This window comes from Microcaecilia unicolor, chromosome 3 (genome assembly GCF_901765095.1).
Source record: "Microcaecilia unicolor chromosome 3, aMicUni1.1, whole genome shotgun sequence".
Classification (NCBI taxonomy): Eukaryota; Metazoa; Chordata; class Amphibia; order Gymnophiona; family Siphonopidae; genus Microcaecilia; species Microcaecilia unicolor.
This window is the reverse complement of record NC_044033.1, coordinates 511,854,636-511,872,267: the sequence shown is the minus strand read 5'-3', so window position 1 is coordinate 511,872,267 and position 17,632 is coordinate 511,854,636. Positions and strand designations below refer to the sequence as shown.

General features: G+C 47.4%; 1 protein-coding gene across 1 annotated transcript in view; it reads left to right on the top strand.

Annotated features, from left to right (window-relative positions):
- LOC115465248 (failed axon connections homolog) overlaps positions 1-16,913 on the top strand; it is a 43,741-nt gene extending 26,828 nt beyond the window's left edge. Inside the window, exons 4-6 of the mRNA XM_030195651.1 lie at positions 1,190-1,407; positions 13,078-13,194; positions 15,718-16,913. Of these exons, the coding sequence (XP_030051511.1) occupies positions 1,190-1,407; positions 13,078-13,194; positions 15,718-15,998 (616 nt within the window). The 3' untranslated portion in view covers positions 15,999-16,913. The remainder of the gene's footprint in view (positions 1-1,189; positions 1,408-13,077; positions 13,195-15,717) is intronic.
- Positions 16,914-17,632: the final 719 nt, after the last annotated feature.

Genomic DNA, 17,632 nt, shown 5'->3' with positions numbered 1-17,632 from the left:
TGTCTCTCGAATGTGGCGATGGTGAAATGCAAGGGACACTCTTTGTTGTGCCTCTAATGAATACGCAGCCGACAGTTCTTCCTGGACATCCTCCGTTAGGTCTTCCCAAGGTAAGGATTGGACATAGTGTCTCAATTGGTTGTAATGAAACATATCCGATTGTGGCAGAGTAAATTCTAAGTGGAGATCTCGGAAAGATTTCATTTTCCCGTCCGGCAGTAAGGCGTGCAACAAGAATATTATTCCCTTTCTCCGCCATCCTCGAAAAGCAGGTTATAACTGTCCTGGCGGAAAAGCTGGCTTATCACATATAGACAGGTAAGGTGACAGCTGAGGAGAAAAATGATGCAAACGACAAATCCATTTCCAGACTGCTCTAGCTGAACTCATAATCACGGAAGACTGCAAACGTTTTGGGTGGGAGGGGGTTAGTGACCACTGGGGGAGTAAGGGGAGGTCATCCCCGATACCCTCCGGTGGTCATCTGGTCAGTTCGGGCACCTTTTCACGGCTTGGTCGCAAGAAATAATGGACCAAGTAGAGTCGGCCAAGTTGCTCGTCAGGGACACCCTTCTTTTTTCCATTATCGGCCAAGGACGCCCATCTCTTAATCACGCCCCAGTCCCGCCTTCGCTACGGTGCCGACACGCCCCCGTGAACTTTGGTCGTCCCCGCGACGGGAAGCAGTTGAGGATACCAAAAATCAGCTTTTGATTATGCCGATTTGGGCGACCCTGAGAGAAGGACGCCCATCTTCCGATTTGTGTCGGAAGATGGGTGCCCTTCTCTTTCAAAAATAAGCCTGAAAGTGTACCATATGTTAACAAGAGGAAACATCTGAATACAGTAATTGGTTTCCACATCTGCTAGTGTCTGTTTTCACTTCATTTTGTTACGTTAGTTTAAAACGTTTCTTGTCATCAGGGCCTGATCTACTAGGATTTTCCCCATAGATCCAGAATGGGAGAAAAGCCTTGGTAAATTAGGCCCTGAGCTAGGCCTCCATATGCCCATATTTCAATCCCTTCCATACTTACATTATATTGCCTTTTTTCTCCCTTACAGAATTTGGGATAAGCAGGCCTTGGTCTTCCACAGTTCTGCTGCTCGTTGCTTAAATTTGCAAGTTATCGATCAGGTTGTTACAAGGCCAGGCATAAAGCTAAAAATTCTTTTCATGTCATTTCAGGACCCTGGCTTATTGCCAGTGGGTGGAGAACCTCCACGAGACCCAGAAGATGCTCTCCCTTCCTGGCCCCTTTAGTGACCTGCTGAAGTGGATTCTGTGCCACCTCACAAAAGGGATTGTGAAGCGGGAAATGTATGGCCACGGGATTGGGCGATTCTCAGAGGAAGAGATATACCTGCTGATGGAGAAAGACATGCGATCACTTGCAGGTCTTCTGGGTAATGTACATCTTGCTGTATGTTCCATACCCTCACCTATGGCTCGTGAAAGTCAAAAGCTATTTGCTATTTTCACTTTAGCATGCAAGAGCCTGTACTACAACCCTTTGAGTGTATACAGATCCAATCCAATTTCAACATTTTTATTTCCTTCCCTCTCCCCTTCTCAAAATAAAAAAAAGTGTATGTAAGAGGTTTTTTTTTTTATACCACCAACTCTTTAATCTGTCAAAGAACTAAATCCGTAAGGGACACGTGTATGTTGACTTGTGATCTGACTAGTTATAGGCAGAATAGAAATATTTTAAATAAATAAATACCTACCAGAGTCAGCTTAACAGGTGAGTCAGTGAGGCACTGTGTTGCACTACATAAAGGATGCCAGTATATTCTGCTGGTGATGCCTCATATCCCTCCTCCACCACCACACGTTCAGAATCTCTCTCTCCCCTTCATCTCCAGGTCTGGCATCTTCCCTTCTCTCTTAACCCTATTAGAGTCCAACTGAAACCCATGGCTTTGGTTCCGGCTGAAACAAATCTACTGCTGAAATTTGCCACTCAGTTTTAGCCAGGTCTGAAGCCAAAACTGTGGCCCTCCAGGCTCCCTACCTGTAGGCTTTCCCTGGAGCTACCTTCTAAAAGCCCTGGTGGTCTAGTGGCCTCTTGGGGCAGGGGCATCCTGAGTTGCCCCTTCCCCCACTGGCTGCATTATGGAAGTGGCAGCCGTGAGTTCCTGCAGCAGTGTTGTGGCCGCCATTTTGGGGTTGGAACCCAAATGGACAGGAGTAATCAGCAGTCAGGTGGGGGATAGGTTCTTCGTCGGGTGGGGGAGGGCTGGCTTGGGGGTTAGGGGGTTGGGATGGACTTGCAGCGGCAGCAGGGGACAGGCCATGATTTTGGCGTTTTCAGCCAAAACCTGAACCTGGAGTTCTGGTCGGTTTTGGTGCCAAATCCGAAACCGAAATTCTGTTGGCCTCTAAGTCCCACCCCCTGCCCCTGGTCCAGCATCTCCTCTCTCTCTTTCTTTCTCTCTCTCTCACCCCTCTCCCTCAGGTGTAGCTTAAAGTGTGTCTTCTCTTGAGATCGCTGCATATGTAGTTGGCTGCTGATGACTTCTATAAGGAAGATGTATTTTAAGGTACACTGGGGGGGGGGGGGGGGGAGGAGTTGAGAGAGAGAAGAAGGGGAGTAAATGGTCTTAATTTTTGCTGTTTGTTTTTTCTCTATCAGTTTAGTTTTGTGGCATTTCATTCATTCTTCAATTTAGATTGTAAATTGCTTTGCTGTGGCAACTCTAAAGGTGGGATAGCATGTCTTTGATAAACTGTAAACCATGCTAGACAATGCGAGGGTGAGAAGGAAGGCGATAGAGCAGATGCAGGTGGGGAAGGGAGCAGGGAGGGCACCGAGGCAGAGGTAGGGTGATGTGGGGAGAGAAGTGGGGATACAAGACTGGGAGACTGAGCGGCTAAATGGCAGATGACGTTTAATGTGAGCAAGTGCAAGGTGATGCATGTGGGGAAAAAAGAACCCGAATTATAGCTACGTCATGCAAGGTTCCACGTTAGGACCAAGAAAGGGATCTGGGTGTCGTCGTCGATAATACACTGAAACCTTCTGCTCAGTGTGCTGCTGCTGCTAGGAAAGTGAATAGAATGTTGGGTATTATTAGGAAAGGCATGGAAAACAGGTGTGGGGATGTTATAATGCCGTTGTATCGCTCCATGGTGCGACCGCACCTTGAATGTTGTGTTCAATTCTGGTCGCTGCATCTCAAGAAAGATATAGTAGAATTGGAAAAGATGCAGCGAAGGGCGACTAAAATGATAGCGGGGATGGGGACGACTTCCCTATGAAGAAAGACTAAGGAGGCTAGGACTTTTCAGCTTGGAGAAGAGATGGCTGAGGGGAGACATGATAGAGGTATATAAAATAATGAGTGGAGTGGAACAGGTGGATGTGAAGCGTCTGTTCACGCTTTCCAAAAATACTAGGACTAGGGGGCATGCGATGAAACTACAGTGCAATAAATTTAAAACAAATCGGAGAAAATATTTCTTCACCCAACGCATAATTAAACTCTGGAATTCGTTGCCGGAGAACGTGGTGAAGGCGGTTAGCTTAGCAGAGTTTAAAAAGGGGTTAGACGGTTTCCCAAAGGACAAGTCCATAAACCACTCCTAAATGGACTTGAGAAAAATCCACAATTCCAGGAATAACATGTATAGAATGTTTGCACGTTTGGGAAGCTTGCCAGGTGCCCTTGGCCTGGATTGGCCGCTGTCGTGGACAGGATGCTGGGCTCGATGGACCCTTGGTCTTTTCCCAGTGTGGCATTACTTACCGTATTTTTCGGACTATAAGATGCACTTTTTTCCCCCAAAATTTGGGAGGAAAATGGGGGGTGCGTCTTATAGTCCGAAGGTAGCGTTTTTTGACCTCCGTTCCGTACTTACAGGATTCCATGTTCCCTGGTGGTCTAGTGACGTCGGGGCAGGAAAGAGCCCCCTCTTTCCTGCCCATCGCGCTGCTCTCCGTGCTTCTCAATGCTTTCCGACGGTCTCGGCGAGATTCAAAATGGCCGCCGAGAATCTCGGCGGCCATTTTGAATCTCGCCGAGACCGTCGGAAAGCATTGAGAAGCACGGAGAGCAGCGCGATGGGCAGGAAAGAGGGGGCTCTTTCCTGCCCCGACGTCACTAGACCACCAGGGAACACGGAATCCTGTAAGTACGGGACGGAGGTCCAAAACCCGGACAAGACGCACCGGAGCACCTAGGTTTTAGAGGAGGGAAAGAGGAAAAATTTTTTTTTCCTATTTCCCTCCTCTAAAACCTAGGTGCGTCTGATGGTCCGGTGCGTCTTATAGTCCGAAAAATACAGTATGTACTTATGTACTTATGTACTTATGTACCAGAGCAATGTACAGGATACAGTTGCACAAATCTTTAATGAATATCTTCCAAACAAGTCGACACAGGTCATGTTTCTGCTAGATGGCCTGCATCAGGAGTCTACATAAGCAAAGAAAATTTAAACATCCATAGATATATACATGAACACAACAATAAAAATGCATTGATAAAAAATATATATGAAGTCATCAAAGGACTGCATAAAAATATTATAAGTGAAATTAATTTAAGAAGTGCGTTGGAACGTTGAGTCAGAAAATAAATAAATAATTAAGGGGTCCTTTTAATAAGCTCCAGTAAGCTCTAAAGCGTGCTTACTGCAGGTTAAAAACACGTACTGCAGGGCGCACTGTTGTGTCCCGTGGAAGTTTGGGGATCAGCGCATGCTTCCCATGTGCTAAAAAATTGAAAATATTTTTTTAGCGCTGGGTACATGATTGGGGGTGGAGGGCAGATGTGGCTGGCACAGCTCCAATGTTGCATGCTAACTGATTAGCGTATGGTTTGCACGGGAGCCCTTCAGGCTTATTTTCGAAAGGGATCGCCGGCGATCTTCCGACACAAATCAGGAGATGGCTGGCGATCTCTCAAAAGCGGCCAAATCGGTATAATCAAAACCCCCTTTTTTGACACCATCGCCGCATTCCCGTTGCCTCGCCGGCGAAAGTTCAAGGGGGCGTGTCGGTGGCGTAGCGAAGGTGGGACATGGGCGGGCATGGGCGTGGCTAACAGATGGCCGGCTTCAGCGCATAATGGAAAAAACAAAAGCGGCGTTAATGAGTATTTCGCCGGTTTTACTTGGTCCTTTTATTTTCACGACCAAGCCTCAAAGTGGTGCCCCAACTCACCAGATGACCACCGAAGGGAATGGGGGATGACCTCCCCGTACTCCCCCAGTGGTCACCGACCCCCTCCCACACTAAAAAAATAAAAACCTTTTTTGCCAGCCTGTATGCCAGCCTCAAATGTCATACCCAGCTCCCTGACAGCATTATGCAAGTCCCTGGAGCAGTTTTTAATGGGTGCAGTGCACTTCAGGCAGGTGGACCCAGGTCCTTCTCCCCCCCTTCCTGTTACACTTGTGGTGCTAAGTGTTGAGCCCTCCAAACCCCCCAAAACCCACTCTACCTACCTGTAGGTGCCCCCCTTCACCCATAAGGGCTATGGTAATGGTGTAGAGATGTGGGGAGTGGGTTTTGGGGGGATTTGGGGGGGGGCTCAGCACCCAAGGTAAGGGAGCTATGCACCTGGGAGCTATTTGTATATATTTTTTTAATTTTTAGAAGTGCCCCCTAGGGTGCCCGGTTGGTGTCCTGGCATGTCAGGGGGACCAGTACACTACAAATGCTGGCTCCTCCCACGAGCAAATGCCTTGGATTTAGCCGGGGTTGAGATGGCTGCTTTTAGTTTCCATTATCACTGAAAAACAAAAGTGGCCATCTCAAACCCGGCGAACTCTGGCATTTGGCCGGTCCAAACCGTATTATCGAAAGAAAAGATGGCCGGCCATTTTTTTCGATAATACAGTTCCGGCCAGCTGTTTGCAGCGCCGCCAAAATAGATTGCCGGCAATGTATTTCGCCGGCGCCGTTCGATTATGCCCCTCTTTACCACCTAGAAAATATGTGTCAGTGAGGGCTCCGGTAATTATGCGCTACTTAGAAAATTAGCACATGGCCGTCAATTGAACAGATGGAATATGCGGCTGTAACAGCCGCACTAAAAGCGGCCTCAGTGCACGGAAAACTCATGTTCTAGTAATAGTGCAGGCCACCTTTTAGCGCAGCTTAGTAAAATGTCTCCTAAATGTAAACACAGGAATAAATATGTAAACATTGATTTAAAATTGATGAATACTAGTAAGTATTAATAATTACATTGAAAACGCAAAACCCCTCGGTGAAAAACGACACTGGCTCCCAATCAAAGAACGCATCGCCTTCAAAATCTGCACCCTGGTTCACAAAATCATCTACAGAGAAGCCCCGAGTTATCGACTTACCAATTAGAAATACATCCAAATCAACACGATCTTATCTAAATCTGCACTTCCCAAGCTGCAAAGGAATTAAATACAACTTGAGCATCTAGTTTTTCCTACATAAGCACACAACTGTGGAACACATTACCAAAAGCCTTGAAAACGACATACGACTACCTAAACTTTCGGAAATCACTAAAAACCAACCTGTTTAAAAAGGCAGACCCTACCGATCCAACTTAAATGCCTAATCTCTGCAACACAACCAAACTAAAGCACGTAACGGACATAACACAACTCTTCCGTTCTCCGATTCCTATGCCACGTGAACTTGATCTTACCGCAACATCACCCTGTATTTGTTCACACCGGAGCCTGCAAATAGGTGGGAAAATGTGGGATACAAATGTAAGAAATAAATAAATAAATATGAGTAGTAATCCTCACTAGCATTTGTCAACTTGATTATCTTTAATTGATTTTGAAAGGTGGCCACTCCTACTTCTGGTCACATCAGCCAATCAGAACCAAGGATCTGCCCAGCCCATGCCCACTCTCCACCTGCATCCCCGCTCACCCTCTTTCATGTCATTGGGTATGATATCATGGCTGTGCCCCTTTAGTGTAATCCCTAGCTCCACATTTGCACAATCCCACTCAAACCCTACCCTCTTTGGTGACATCACAGGATGTGATATAGCCACACCCCTTTTCCAAGATTGTGGCGACTACTGGACACATCACTTCCTGTTTCACACTACTTATTGCCATCTTGGATTCAGGTCACGTGATGGGAAGTGATGTCAAACCACCCGACACAGCCTCCTATCATCGTGGAGGAGCATATGCAGTTTGTTTCATCCCTGTCCTTAAACCATTTTTTTTAAACTCCTTTTTCTGAACAGAGTTGCAAAAAGGCTTGACCTCAGGCACACCTCTCCTCCTTCCAAGCCCCGGATGTATTTTTCTCTCGGGAAAGGAATAAAAAGGCATTTTTTTTCCTGGTGCAAGGAAAAACAAAATAACATTTTAGGCTTTAAAGGGCAGATAGGCAAAATAACTATTATAAACTGTTAAGGTTGAATTTTAAAACAAATCTAATGGTTTTACAATTGTTCCCCCTCTCCGCTTCCCTACAACAAAGACTACCCCCGCACACCCCCTCCCTCTCCATCCCAGCAGGCAAGGTCACATGAATGAAATGTATAGTTCATATGTTAAATACGCTGATTGACTTGTTAAGCCAATTAAATTACGCTCATTGTTATAGACAGTGGCGTAGCAGGGGGGGCTGCCACCCTGGGCGGGGCGGTTTGCCGTTGCACCCCCCCCCCCAGGTGCAGCACGATGATACCCCCCAACGACCAGCTGCCGCACCCTACCTTTAAAAAGAATACCGGGAGTCGCGCCTGCCTTGCACATACAAGAAATGTGGACCGTCGGCTCTTCTCTCGCTCTGTCTGTCCCGCCCTTGCGGAAATAGGAAGTTGCGTCAGCGGAGGGCGGGACAGACAGAGCGAGGGAAGAGCCGACGGTCCTCATTTCTTGTATGTGCAGGGCAGGCGCGACTCCCAATATTGTTTTTAAAGGTGGGGGGGGGGGGGGGGTCGATTCGCCAAGGGGGGGGAGCTGGCAGGGAGCACCCCCCCCCGAGCTGACACCTGGGGCGGACCGCCCCTCCCGCCCCCCCTTGCTACGCCACTGGTTATAGAATACACTTGGATTTTGGCACAAATCTCTAGGCGCGCTATATAGAATCCGGCGTCTTATCATTTAGTGTGTGTGCTAATCGTTAGTATGTGCTAAATCTGTTAGTGTGCCTTAGTAAAAGAACCCCAAAATTATTTTGCAAAAATACTAGAACTAGGGGAACGCAATGAAGCTGTTAAGTAGTAAATTTAAAACAAACCGGAGAAAATATTTCTTCACTTAATGTGCATTTAAACTCTGGAATTCATTGCCAGAAAATGTGGTCAAAGCAGGTAGCTTAGCAGGGTTTAAAAAAAGGATTGACTAATTTCCTAAGAAAAGTCCACAAGCCATTATTAAGATAGACTTGGGAAATTCCACTGCTTCTTTCTAGGATAAGCCCTATCAAATCTTTTTTAGTGTGTTGGGATTTTGCCAGGTACTCGTGACCTGGATTGGCCACTGTTGGAAACAGGATGCTGGGCTTGATGGACCTTCGGTCTGTCCCAGTATGGCAACACTTATGTAATTATTTATTTATTTCTGACTCAATCTTCTAATGTACTACTTAAATAAATTTCATTTATAATTTTTTTATTCAGTCCTTTGTTGTCTTGATATATTTTTTATCAATTTTTATTGTTGTATTTATGTGTATATTTATGGATGTTTCAATTTTCTTTGTTTATGTAGACTCCTGATGCAGGCCATCTAGCTGAAACACTGCCCATGTCGAGTTGTTTGGAAGATATTCATTAAAGATTATTTGTGCACCGTTGTTTGTTGTTTTGTCATCTCCAATGTATCCTGTGCCTTGCTGTGAAGTGTGGAGTTTTGTTCTTCTGTTTCTTTTGGGGGTACCACAGGGCCGCCGAGAGACTGCGGGCCCCCGCCCCGCCACCCCCAGGTTGTCGCCGCCCCCCCTGAGAGGGGCCCGGCGCCACACTCCCACCCGCCTCCGCCACCGGGCCCCTTCCACCCGAACCCCTGCCTGCAGAAGTGCTGTCTTCTGTTCTGACTCTGGCATGCGCGGCCCACACAGACGCACTCCTCTCAGCTGATCTTCGCTGTACTCTGCAGGGCTTCTGCACGTGCAGGACGTCAGACGCACAGAAGCCCTGCAGAGTACAGCGAAGATCAGCTGAGAGAAGCGCGTCTGTGTGGGCCGCGCACGCCGGAGTCAGAAGACAGCACTTCTGCTGGCAGGTGTTCAGCTGGAAGGGGCCCGGTGATGGTGGCGGCCCTTGGAGGCCCGGGCCCCGGGAATTTTGTCCCCCCTGCCCCCCCCTCTCGGCGGCCCTGGGGTACCAGAGCAACAGTTGGCTTAGGGGGCCACAGCCCCTGGAACTGGCAATGGCACCTACAATCCTTAGAAAAAGCAGAATTGTATTTTGATTGTGTTACTGCTGAAATCTCTATATAAAAGGCAACACCAACGTTCTATGAAGCCTCCAGCCGGAAGTGTGAAGGGGGCGAGATATCCGGTTTCCCTATGAGTGTCTGCCCCGCCCTCTCTGTAACACAGTCAGTGAAGGAAAACAGCAGAGCACGAAATCAAATCGCTGCTCTGTAACAGTGAAGGACTCAGAGGGGGGAGGGGAGAGAGGGCAGAGGGCAGGGACACACACACTCCCACATGCACACAGAAGAAAACCTTGCTAGCCCCCCCCCCCCCCCCCCCCGTTTCATTTGCATCAGAAACAGGGCTTTTTTACTGAAGGACTCAGAGGGGGGAGGGGAGAGAGGGCAGGGACACACACACTCCCACATGCACACAGAAGAAAACCTTGCTAGCCCCCCCCCCCCGTTTCATTTGCATCAGAAACAGGGCTTTTTTACTGAAGGACTCAGAGGGGGGAGGGGAGAGAGGCCAGAGGGCAGGGACACACACACTCCCACATGCACACAGAAGAAAACCTTGCTAGCCCCCCCCCCCCCCGTTTCATTTGCATCAGAAACAGGGCTTTTTTACTGAAGGACTCAGAGGGGGGAGGGGAGAGAGGGCAGGGACACACACACTCCCACATGCACACAGAAGAAAACCTTGCTAGCCCCCCCCCCCCCCTGTTTCATTTGCATCAGAAACAGGGCTTTTTTACTGAAGGACTCAGAGGGGGGAGGGGAGAGAGGGCAGGGACACACACACTCCCACATGCACACAGAAGAAAACCTTGCTAGGCCCCGTTTCATTTGCATCAGAAACGGGGCTTTTTTACTAGTAGTCAAATATTACATCAAGATTAAAATAGATGCTCATCTAAAGAAGACATGCATGTTGTTGTATAGTCCCTGTGCACGCTGTAGGAAGAGGCTGGGGAGGGTCTCTTGGGTAAACGACAGGCATTGAAGTATTTCTGATTTTCTTGGTATTTTTTCCCCTTATCTCTTGGATCTTTTTGCTTTTATTTCTGGAGGAAAGTTTAATTTTTTCTTTTTTTTTTCTGCTTATCTGTTTTTGCTTTGTTACATTTCCTGTCTTTCTTGGTTATCTCGAAATGTTGGGATATAAATATAAAATAAATAAATGCTGAGGAGAGGGGCATCTTTCAGTGGGGAAGTCGATCTGTAATTGCAAGTTTAACCCTCCAAACGTAGAGACAGAAGCCTCCAACCGAACCAACCTGCTGCTTTCATCAACCATTTAATTCGTTTCGCGTTTGAAGGAGCTCATTTTCAAAAGAGAAACATGTCCAAATTGCAATTTTTCGAAACTCAGATTTGAGACGTTTTTCCTGCGTCCAAATCACAAGAGGGCGTGTTGGGGGCAGGGATTTTCTGCCATAATGGAACAATGCAAAAACGTCCAGGGCTAAAACTTAGACATTTTGGTCTAGACCTATATCAATCATGCCTAAGTCACAATAAGTTGCCCTAAACGATGAGATGACCACTAGAGGAATTAAAGCATGACCCCCCCCCTTTTATTCCTCCACTGGTCACTGATCCCCTCCCAGCCTTCAAAGATGTGAAAGAAATAGTACATACCAGCCTCTATTACAGCTTCAGATATTATGGCCAGTCCCAGGGTCGCCGAGAGGGGGGGCAGGGTGGACAAAATTGCCCAGGCCTCCAAGGGGGGCCCGGCGCCGGGGTCAGGCCGCTGGCGCTGCAGTTCCCGGTCTCACCTGCATGCCTCCTCGGCTCCGGGCCCCCTGCATTCGAAGCGGCAGTCACAGATCGCCTCCCTTCGGGCCTTCCCTCCCTGTGTCCCGCCCTCGCGGAAACCGGAAGTTACATCAGATGAGGGCGGGACACAGGGAGGGAAGGGCAGAAGAGAGGCGATCTGCAACCCCCACTTCGAATGCAGGGGGCCCAGAGCTGAGGAGGCAGGCAGGTGAGACCGGGGACGGCAGCGACAGGGGGAGCGACAGGGAACGGCAGCGGCAGGGAGAGCAATGGGGGCGGCAGTGGCGGCGGGCCCGGCCTAGTCTCTCGACAGCCCTGGCCAGTCCTATTAGAGTAGCAAGCTGGTTCCTGGAGCAGCCTATTGGTTAGTGCAGTGGACTGTAGAGAAGGGGATTCAGGCCCATATTTCACTCTAACTGATACACTTGTGGTGGAAAGTGTGGGCCCTCTAAAACCCACCAAAAACCTACTGTACCTACATATAGGTGACACCTGCAGGTATAAGGTCTGTTGTAGTGGTGTACAGTTGGGTACAGTAGGTTTTTGGTGGGTTTTAGAAGGCTCACCATACAATATAAGGGGGTAACAGTGAGATGTGTACCTGGGTCCTTTTATGTGAAGTCCACTGCAGTGCACCTGCTGGGATGTCTGTGTGGCCAGTCTACTAAGAATGCTGCCCCCCCCCCCCCCCCCGAAAAAAAAAAACATCTCAATGACTTTGTCTTTGTGCATTTTTCTCTTGTGGAGGGTTTTTTTTCCCCCCTTCAAAAATGGTCCTAAAAGATAGAGCCACTGAGCACAAAAACATTTAGCAAATGGCCATTTTTTGAATCAAAAAGTTAGATGTTTTTCTGGTTTGAAAATGGCCACGGCTCGCTACTGGATTTATGGCTGTTTATTGCAAAACATTCCAAATTGGATTTAAGTCATATCGAAAATGCTCCTCTTAATATTTTGAAACAGATCACTAAGATGTAGAAAAATGAATTGTAAAGTAGGATTCAAATCTTTGTTTGTGCCTCCTCACCCTCTATCTTCTTGGTAGTACTTGTAGCTCCCTCCGCCACAAAATATGCTGCAATTTAGGTGGGGGGGGGGGGGGGGGGGAAGATGACTGAACCAGGCCTGTTATCTAAGGAGGCTAAGGAGGCTAGGGCTTTTCAGCTTGGAGAAGAGATGGCTGAGGGGAGGGAGACATGATAGAGGTATATAAAATAATGAGTGGAGTGGAACAGGTGGATGTGAAGCGTCTGTTCACGCTTTCCAAAAATACTAGGACAAGGGGGCATGCGATGAAACTACAGTCTAGTAAATTTAAAACAATTTGGAGAAAATTTTTCTTCACCCAACGCATAATTAAACTCTGGAATTCGTTGCCGGAGAACGTGGTGAAGGCGGTTAGCTTAGCAGAGTTTAAAAAGGGGTTAGACGGGTTCCTAAAGGGCAAGTCCATAAACCACTACTAAATGGACTTGGGAAAAATCCACAATTCCAGGAATAACATGTATAGAATGTTTGTACGTTTGGGAAGCTTGCCAGGTGCCCTTGGCCTGGATTGGCCGCTGTCGTGGACAGGATGCTGGGCTCGATGGACCCTTGGTCTTTTCGCAGTGTGGCATTACTTATGTACTTATGTCCTCTACTTGGCTCACTTTTATTACATAGAGCAGTGATTTAACCTATTGTGATGTCATAGTGGCTCATTCCACCAATAAAAGCCAAGCTCATTAGTGATGTCACAATGGATTGATTGTATAGAATGTTTCTACGTTTGGGAAGCTCGCCAGGTGCCCTTGGCCTGGATTGGCCGCTGTCGTGGACAGGATGCTGGGCTCGATGGACCCTTGGTCTTTCCCAGTGTGGCATTACTTATGTACTTATGAACTGTAGTAGGACAATGTATACAGCTCACCTCCGGCCAACTCTTCAACCGTTTCTTTGCCTTCTTCTATTGATAGGGGATAAGAAGTACTTCATGGGACCAAAGCTTTCCAGCCTAGATGCCACTGTCTTTGGGCATCTGGCACAGGCAATGTGGACCTTGCCAGGAACGAGGCCTGAGAGACTTATAAAAGGTACGTTCTAAGAACTCTTTTGATTGGCTTTTATATATATATATATATATATATATATATAAACTAGATTTTATTTATTTCATTTTAGTAGCCATTTCCTCTCATTGTCTCATGTGTGGTTGCCTACCGGGCTGTTCTTTTTTTTTTTTAATTCTTTATTTACAATTTTCTAATTTTACAATCACATAACATGACTGCAAAAGCAGTAACTCAATTTTACAAAAAAACTGAAAAAGAGATATAAATCTAGGAGGTGTAACCTCCTCTAGGTAAATACTTTCATTTATTTAGTCCACTATTTGAGTGAGGCAAAACACAATGCCAAAATTCAAAAGAAGAAATACTATAAACATAGGAGCAGGAGAACTACTAAGCCCACAATTGAACTTAACAGCATTAGCCTACAGGATTGTTCTGATTAGAACGATTCTCTTCCTCCGTAAAGGCAATAAAACTTTGCATTTTCTTTGCTACCGGGCTGTTCTTATTTATTGATGAGCATCTGCTGAGTAAGCTGACAATTATGAAGCCAAAGAGTAAAACCTGTTTTGTGGATTCAATAATTTTATCAGGATTTATTCTCTCTCCTGGATTCTCAACAAAACCCACCCACCCCTTGGAAGGAGGAGGGGGGAGTTCAAAGTTTGAAATAGCCTGTGCCACAACTTATGGGCATTAATATACATTTCAATATGTTGATTGATATTCAAAGTGATTTAAATGGTCAAGAGAGGCTCCTGGATATTTAAATTGCTCGCGCAGCGCTATCCGGGGATATTTAGCGGCAATTAACTAGCTAGTGCTACTGAATATGCACTTTAACCACCTATGCTGAAACCGGCTAATTAGTGGGCAGTCCGGGGGCGGAGCCGAAACAGCTGGTTAGCGGTGATTTCCGGTCCATTAGACAGCTAAGTAACCACAGCAAAACAGCTGTTCTGTGGGGCCCTTTTACTAAGCTGCGGTAAAATGTGGCCTGTGCTAGCGTCACGCTGAGGCCCCCTTTTACCACAGCGGGAAAGGGGCGGTCTTTGCCTTTTTTTTTTTTTTTTTTTAAAGAAATGGCCGTGTGGTAAGTGAACCACTTACCGTGCAGCCATTTCAAGGGGGAGCACTTACCACCACCCACTGAGGTGGCAGTAAGGGCTGCTGCACTGCCTGATTACCGCTGGGTAAACACTGGCGCTACAGAAGGAATGGATCCACAGAGCCGGTGGTGGGAGGCGGGGCAAGACTTCTACGGTCTGTGCCCTGAAAATGGCAGATGCAAATCAAGATCAGGTATACACATAAAGCGGCACATATGAGTTTATCTTGTTGGGCAGACTGGATGGACCGTGCAGGTCTTTCTCTGCTGTCATCTACTATGTTACAAAAATACAGTGGGGTAGCGGGGCGGGGGCGGTTCGCCGTTGCACCCCCCCCCCCCCGGGTGCAGCACAATGACATCCCCCCCTCGGCGCATCAACACCCCCCTCCCCCCCCCCCGACCAGCTCCCGCACCCTACCTTTAAAAAGAATGTCGGAATCCGAGGTGAGGCGCAGCCCCTCGCACCTGCCCTGCACGTAAAAGAAATGTGGACCGTCGGGCCTTCTCTCACTCTGTCTGCCCCGCCCTTGCGGAAATAGGAAGTTGCGTCAGCGGAGGGCGGGACAGATAGAGCGAGGTAAGGCCCAACGGTCCCCCTTGCTGTGCCACTGCAAAAATAGTAAATATTTTTGTACTGCTGGAAATGTGCGTGCTGGGGGTGGGAACTATCCCTAGGCTGCTGCAGTAGCCCAGCAGTAAAAGGACCCCTGTATGCAGAGAGTTACCTTCGCAGTAGTCTGAATATCCAATATATCAAAGGGAACAAAAGCTACTGTGATTTGAAAAATATAAAGAGAAAAAGGGGATCGGCAGCATCAGATATAGAACAGTGGTCAGGCTATTAGGTCTCCTATAGCGCTCAGCTATTCCATACCCTTGAGCCTACTGCAGAACAGGGGCGTAGCCAGACCGCGGCAGGAGGTAGGTCCAGAGCCCGAGGTGGGGGGCAAAGTTTAGCCCGCCTCCCCCAGCCGCCGACCCCCCCCCCACTCACCACTTTTGACCCCTTCTGTTCCGCCGACCCACCCCCGCCACTTTCAATCCCCCCTCGCACTGCCTGGTACCTTTGCTGGTGGGGGTCCCCAACCTCTGCCAGCTGAAGTCTTCTTCATGACTCTCAAAGGAATATAAATATTTTCTTGAATACAGAGATAGTGAGAGTTCCTCACTTTTTTTTTCTTTTGCAGCCTCTCTCCTTGACTACTGTTGCAATTCCACGGGGCAGTTTGACAAAACTATAAAGAGGAATATTGATTTTTATCATCAAAACATTGTTATGAAAAGATGTATTTTAATTTAATAGATGAACTTGGATATCTCTTGTCTGCTCCATTTTATTTAGAAAACTCTTGACGGTCTCTCACGGACGGTACAGAAGGTTGGGTCGTTGAATCGGGTGTACTTACAGTTATGCATGTTGCATTGTGTTTCAGGTGAACTGATTAACCTCGCTATGTACTGTGAAAGGATCAGGAGGAAATTCTGGCCAGAGTGGTACGAGGACAATGACAACACAACGTACGAGTCCGAGGACAGCAGCGAGGAGAGCAAACTACAGACCTCACTCCAGGACTTCAGCTTCTATTCAAGGACAGGCACGTACGAGGACGAGAACAGCATCTCCCAAACCCCAGACACAGATCTCACTGGACAGTCGCTCTTCGATTCTGATGTGGACATGGAGGAGTTTACAGATCATGAGCAGTACAAGTGAAACCGCACTTTTTCGCTCCTATCCAAAGAGCAGCCATATGAGGGTCGAGTCTGGTTGTGCTTCACTTTTATCTCGGACTTGTCTTTTACACCTGGAGCCTTTCGGCCTTTTTCTTCTTTTGATGCCATTGAAAGGGTAAATCTTTCTTTTTGAGATGCCGATAGCAGGATGGTTGGTGGTGTCATTGGTGACTCTACTTAAGAACCGCTGAAGACACTTTGATGGAATAAGACATTCTGGGTAAATGAAATGACATTGATAATGTAATACAGGGATTCATTTATCTTCCCTCTCAGGTGTCTAGATGACGAAGGGTGACAAACCTACCACACGATGTACCCCCTCCCACCTCACCCTGGCATGCAAATGGACACATGTATGTGCTTATGACGAGAGTGTGTTACTATGGTACAAGCTAGGTCCATAATTCCTAAACAGTTGAATTTTCAAGATGTCTACCATCAATAGGCACTTCAGGAGATTCAATTTATCTTATTCAAATTAATTTGGAATATTCTGAAAACCGATGGACTATGAGAATAATAGGACAGTTTTGGGAATTACTGTGTAGTGGGTGTGTATGCAACCTACAGCATGCTTATGGTGGCTGAGTCTGTTTGTGTATTAGAAGCGTTTTAGGGTGTGTATGTGAGATACTAGAGGAGGATACAGTGGTGCAATATACTCCCGTCCCATAAATGTTTCAGAAAGCAAACAGATCGACAGCATGCTAAGTGGCACTCTTAAACAATTTTTAAGGGATCGAGGTGTCTAAACATGGAAACTTCAATGTTGTTTCGCAACACAACTTTATTTAACACTGTGTAAACAGGCCTTCCTTGTGGTTTCGGATAAGGGGAGAAAGGTTACCTGCATACAGTGGTGTGCTGGAGCGGGCTCGCGAGAGCCGTTTGTTAAGTTTTTAAGAATTTTGGGAGCCGGTTGTTAAAGTAGGCCTCCCCATGGCTACTTTAACAACTGACTCCCAAAATGTGGGCTTGGGCCCCCTCCTGAATTCTCTTTTACTTTGCTGGCAGTAATGTTGGCCCCACCAGCCAAGTAAATAGACTGCTGCTGCTCCCTGCTCCTTGTTTCTGACTCTGATCATCAGGCTGGGACTTTTCATGCAAGCGCAAGAAGGTTCCATCATGCTGCTCAGAACCAGAAACAAGCAGCAGAGAACGGTGGCAGTCCCTTTATTGGCTGGTGGGGCTTGGCAAAGGTATGCCTAGCGTGCCCGCACAAGGGAGAAGAGAGAGAGGCATGTATTCCCCCCTCCCCCCCCAAATTTCAGGGCCGGCTATGCCCGGAGAGAGAGCCCGTTGTTAAAAATTTACCAGCACACCCCTGCCTGCATACAATTGAATTTTCGTCTGTAAGTGCATCATTTCTGCTCTGGAAATCCAGCCAGAAAAATAGCAGCAATTTAGTTCCTGAATACCTCTGGGCAGTTTTTAAAAGCAAAATTGCTGATCAGTTTCCCATTGGAGAACCAGGGAGGCTACAGCCTGCCTAATGGAGCCCTAACCCTGTCCTCTACCCCTCGCTGGGAACAGCAGTGTGACACTGGGTACTGGTCAGTATTCAGACCTGTGGCTAGTGAGCCCAGTAGTAAAGATAGACAGGTTTTTTTT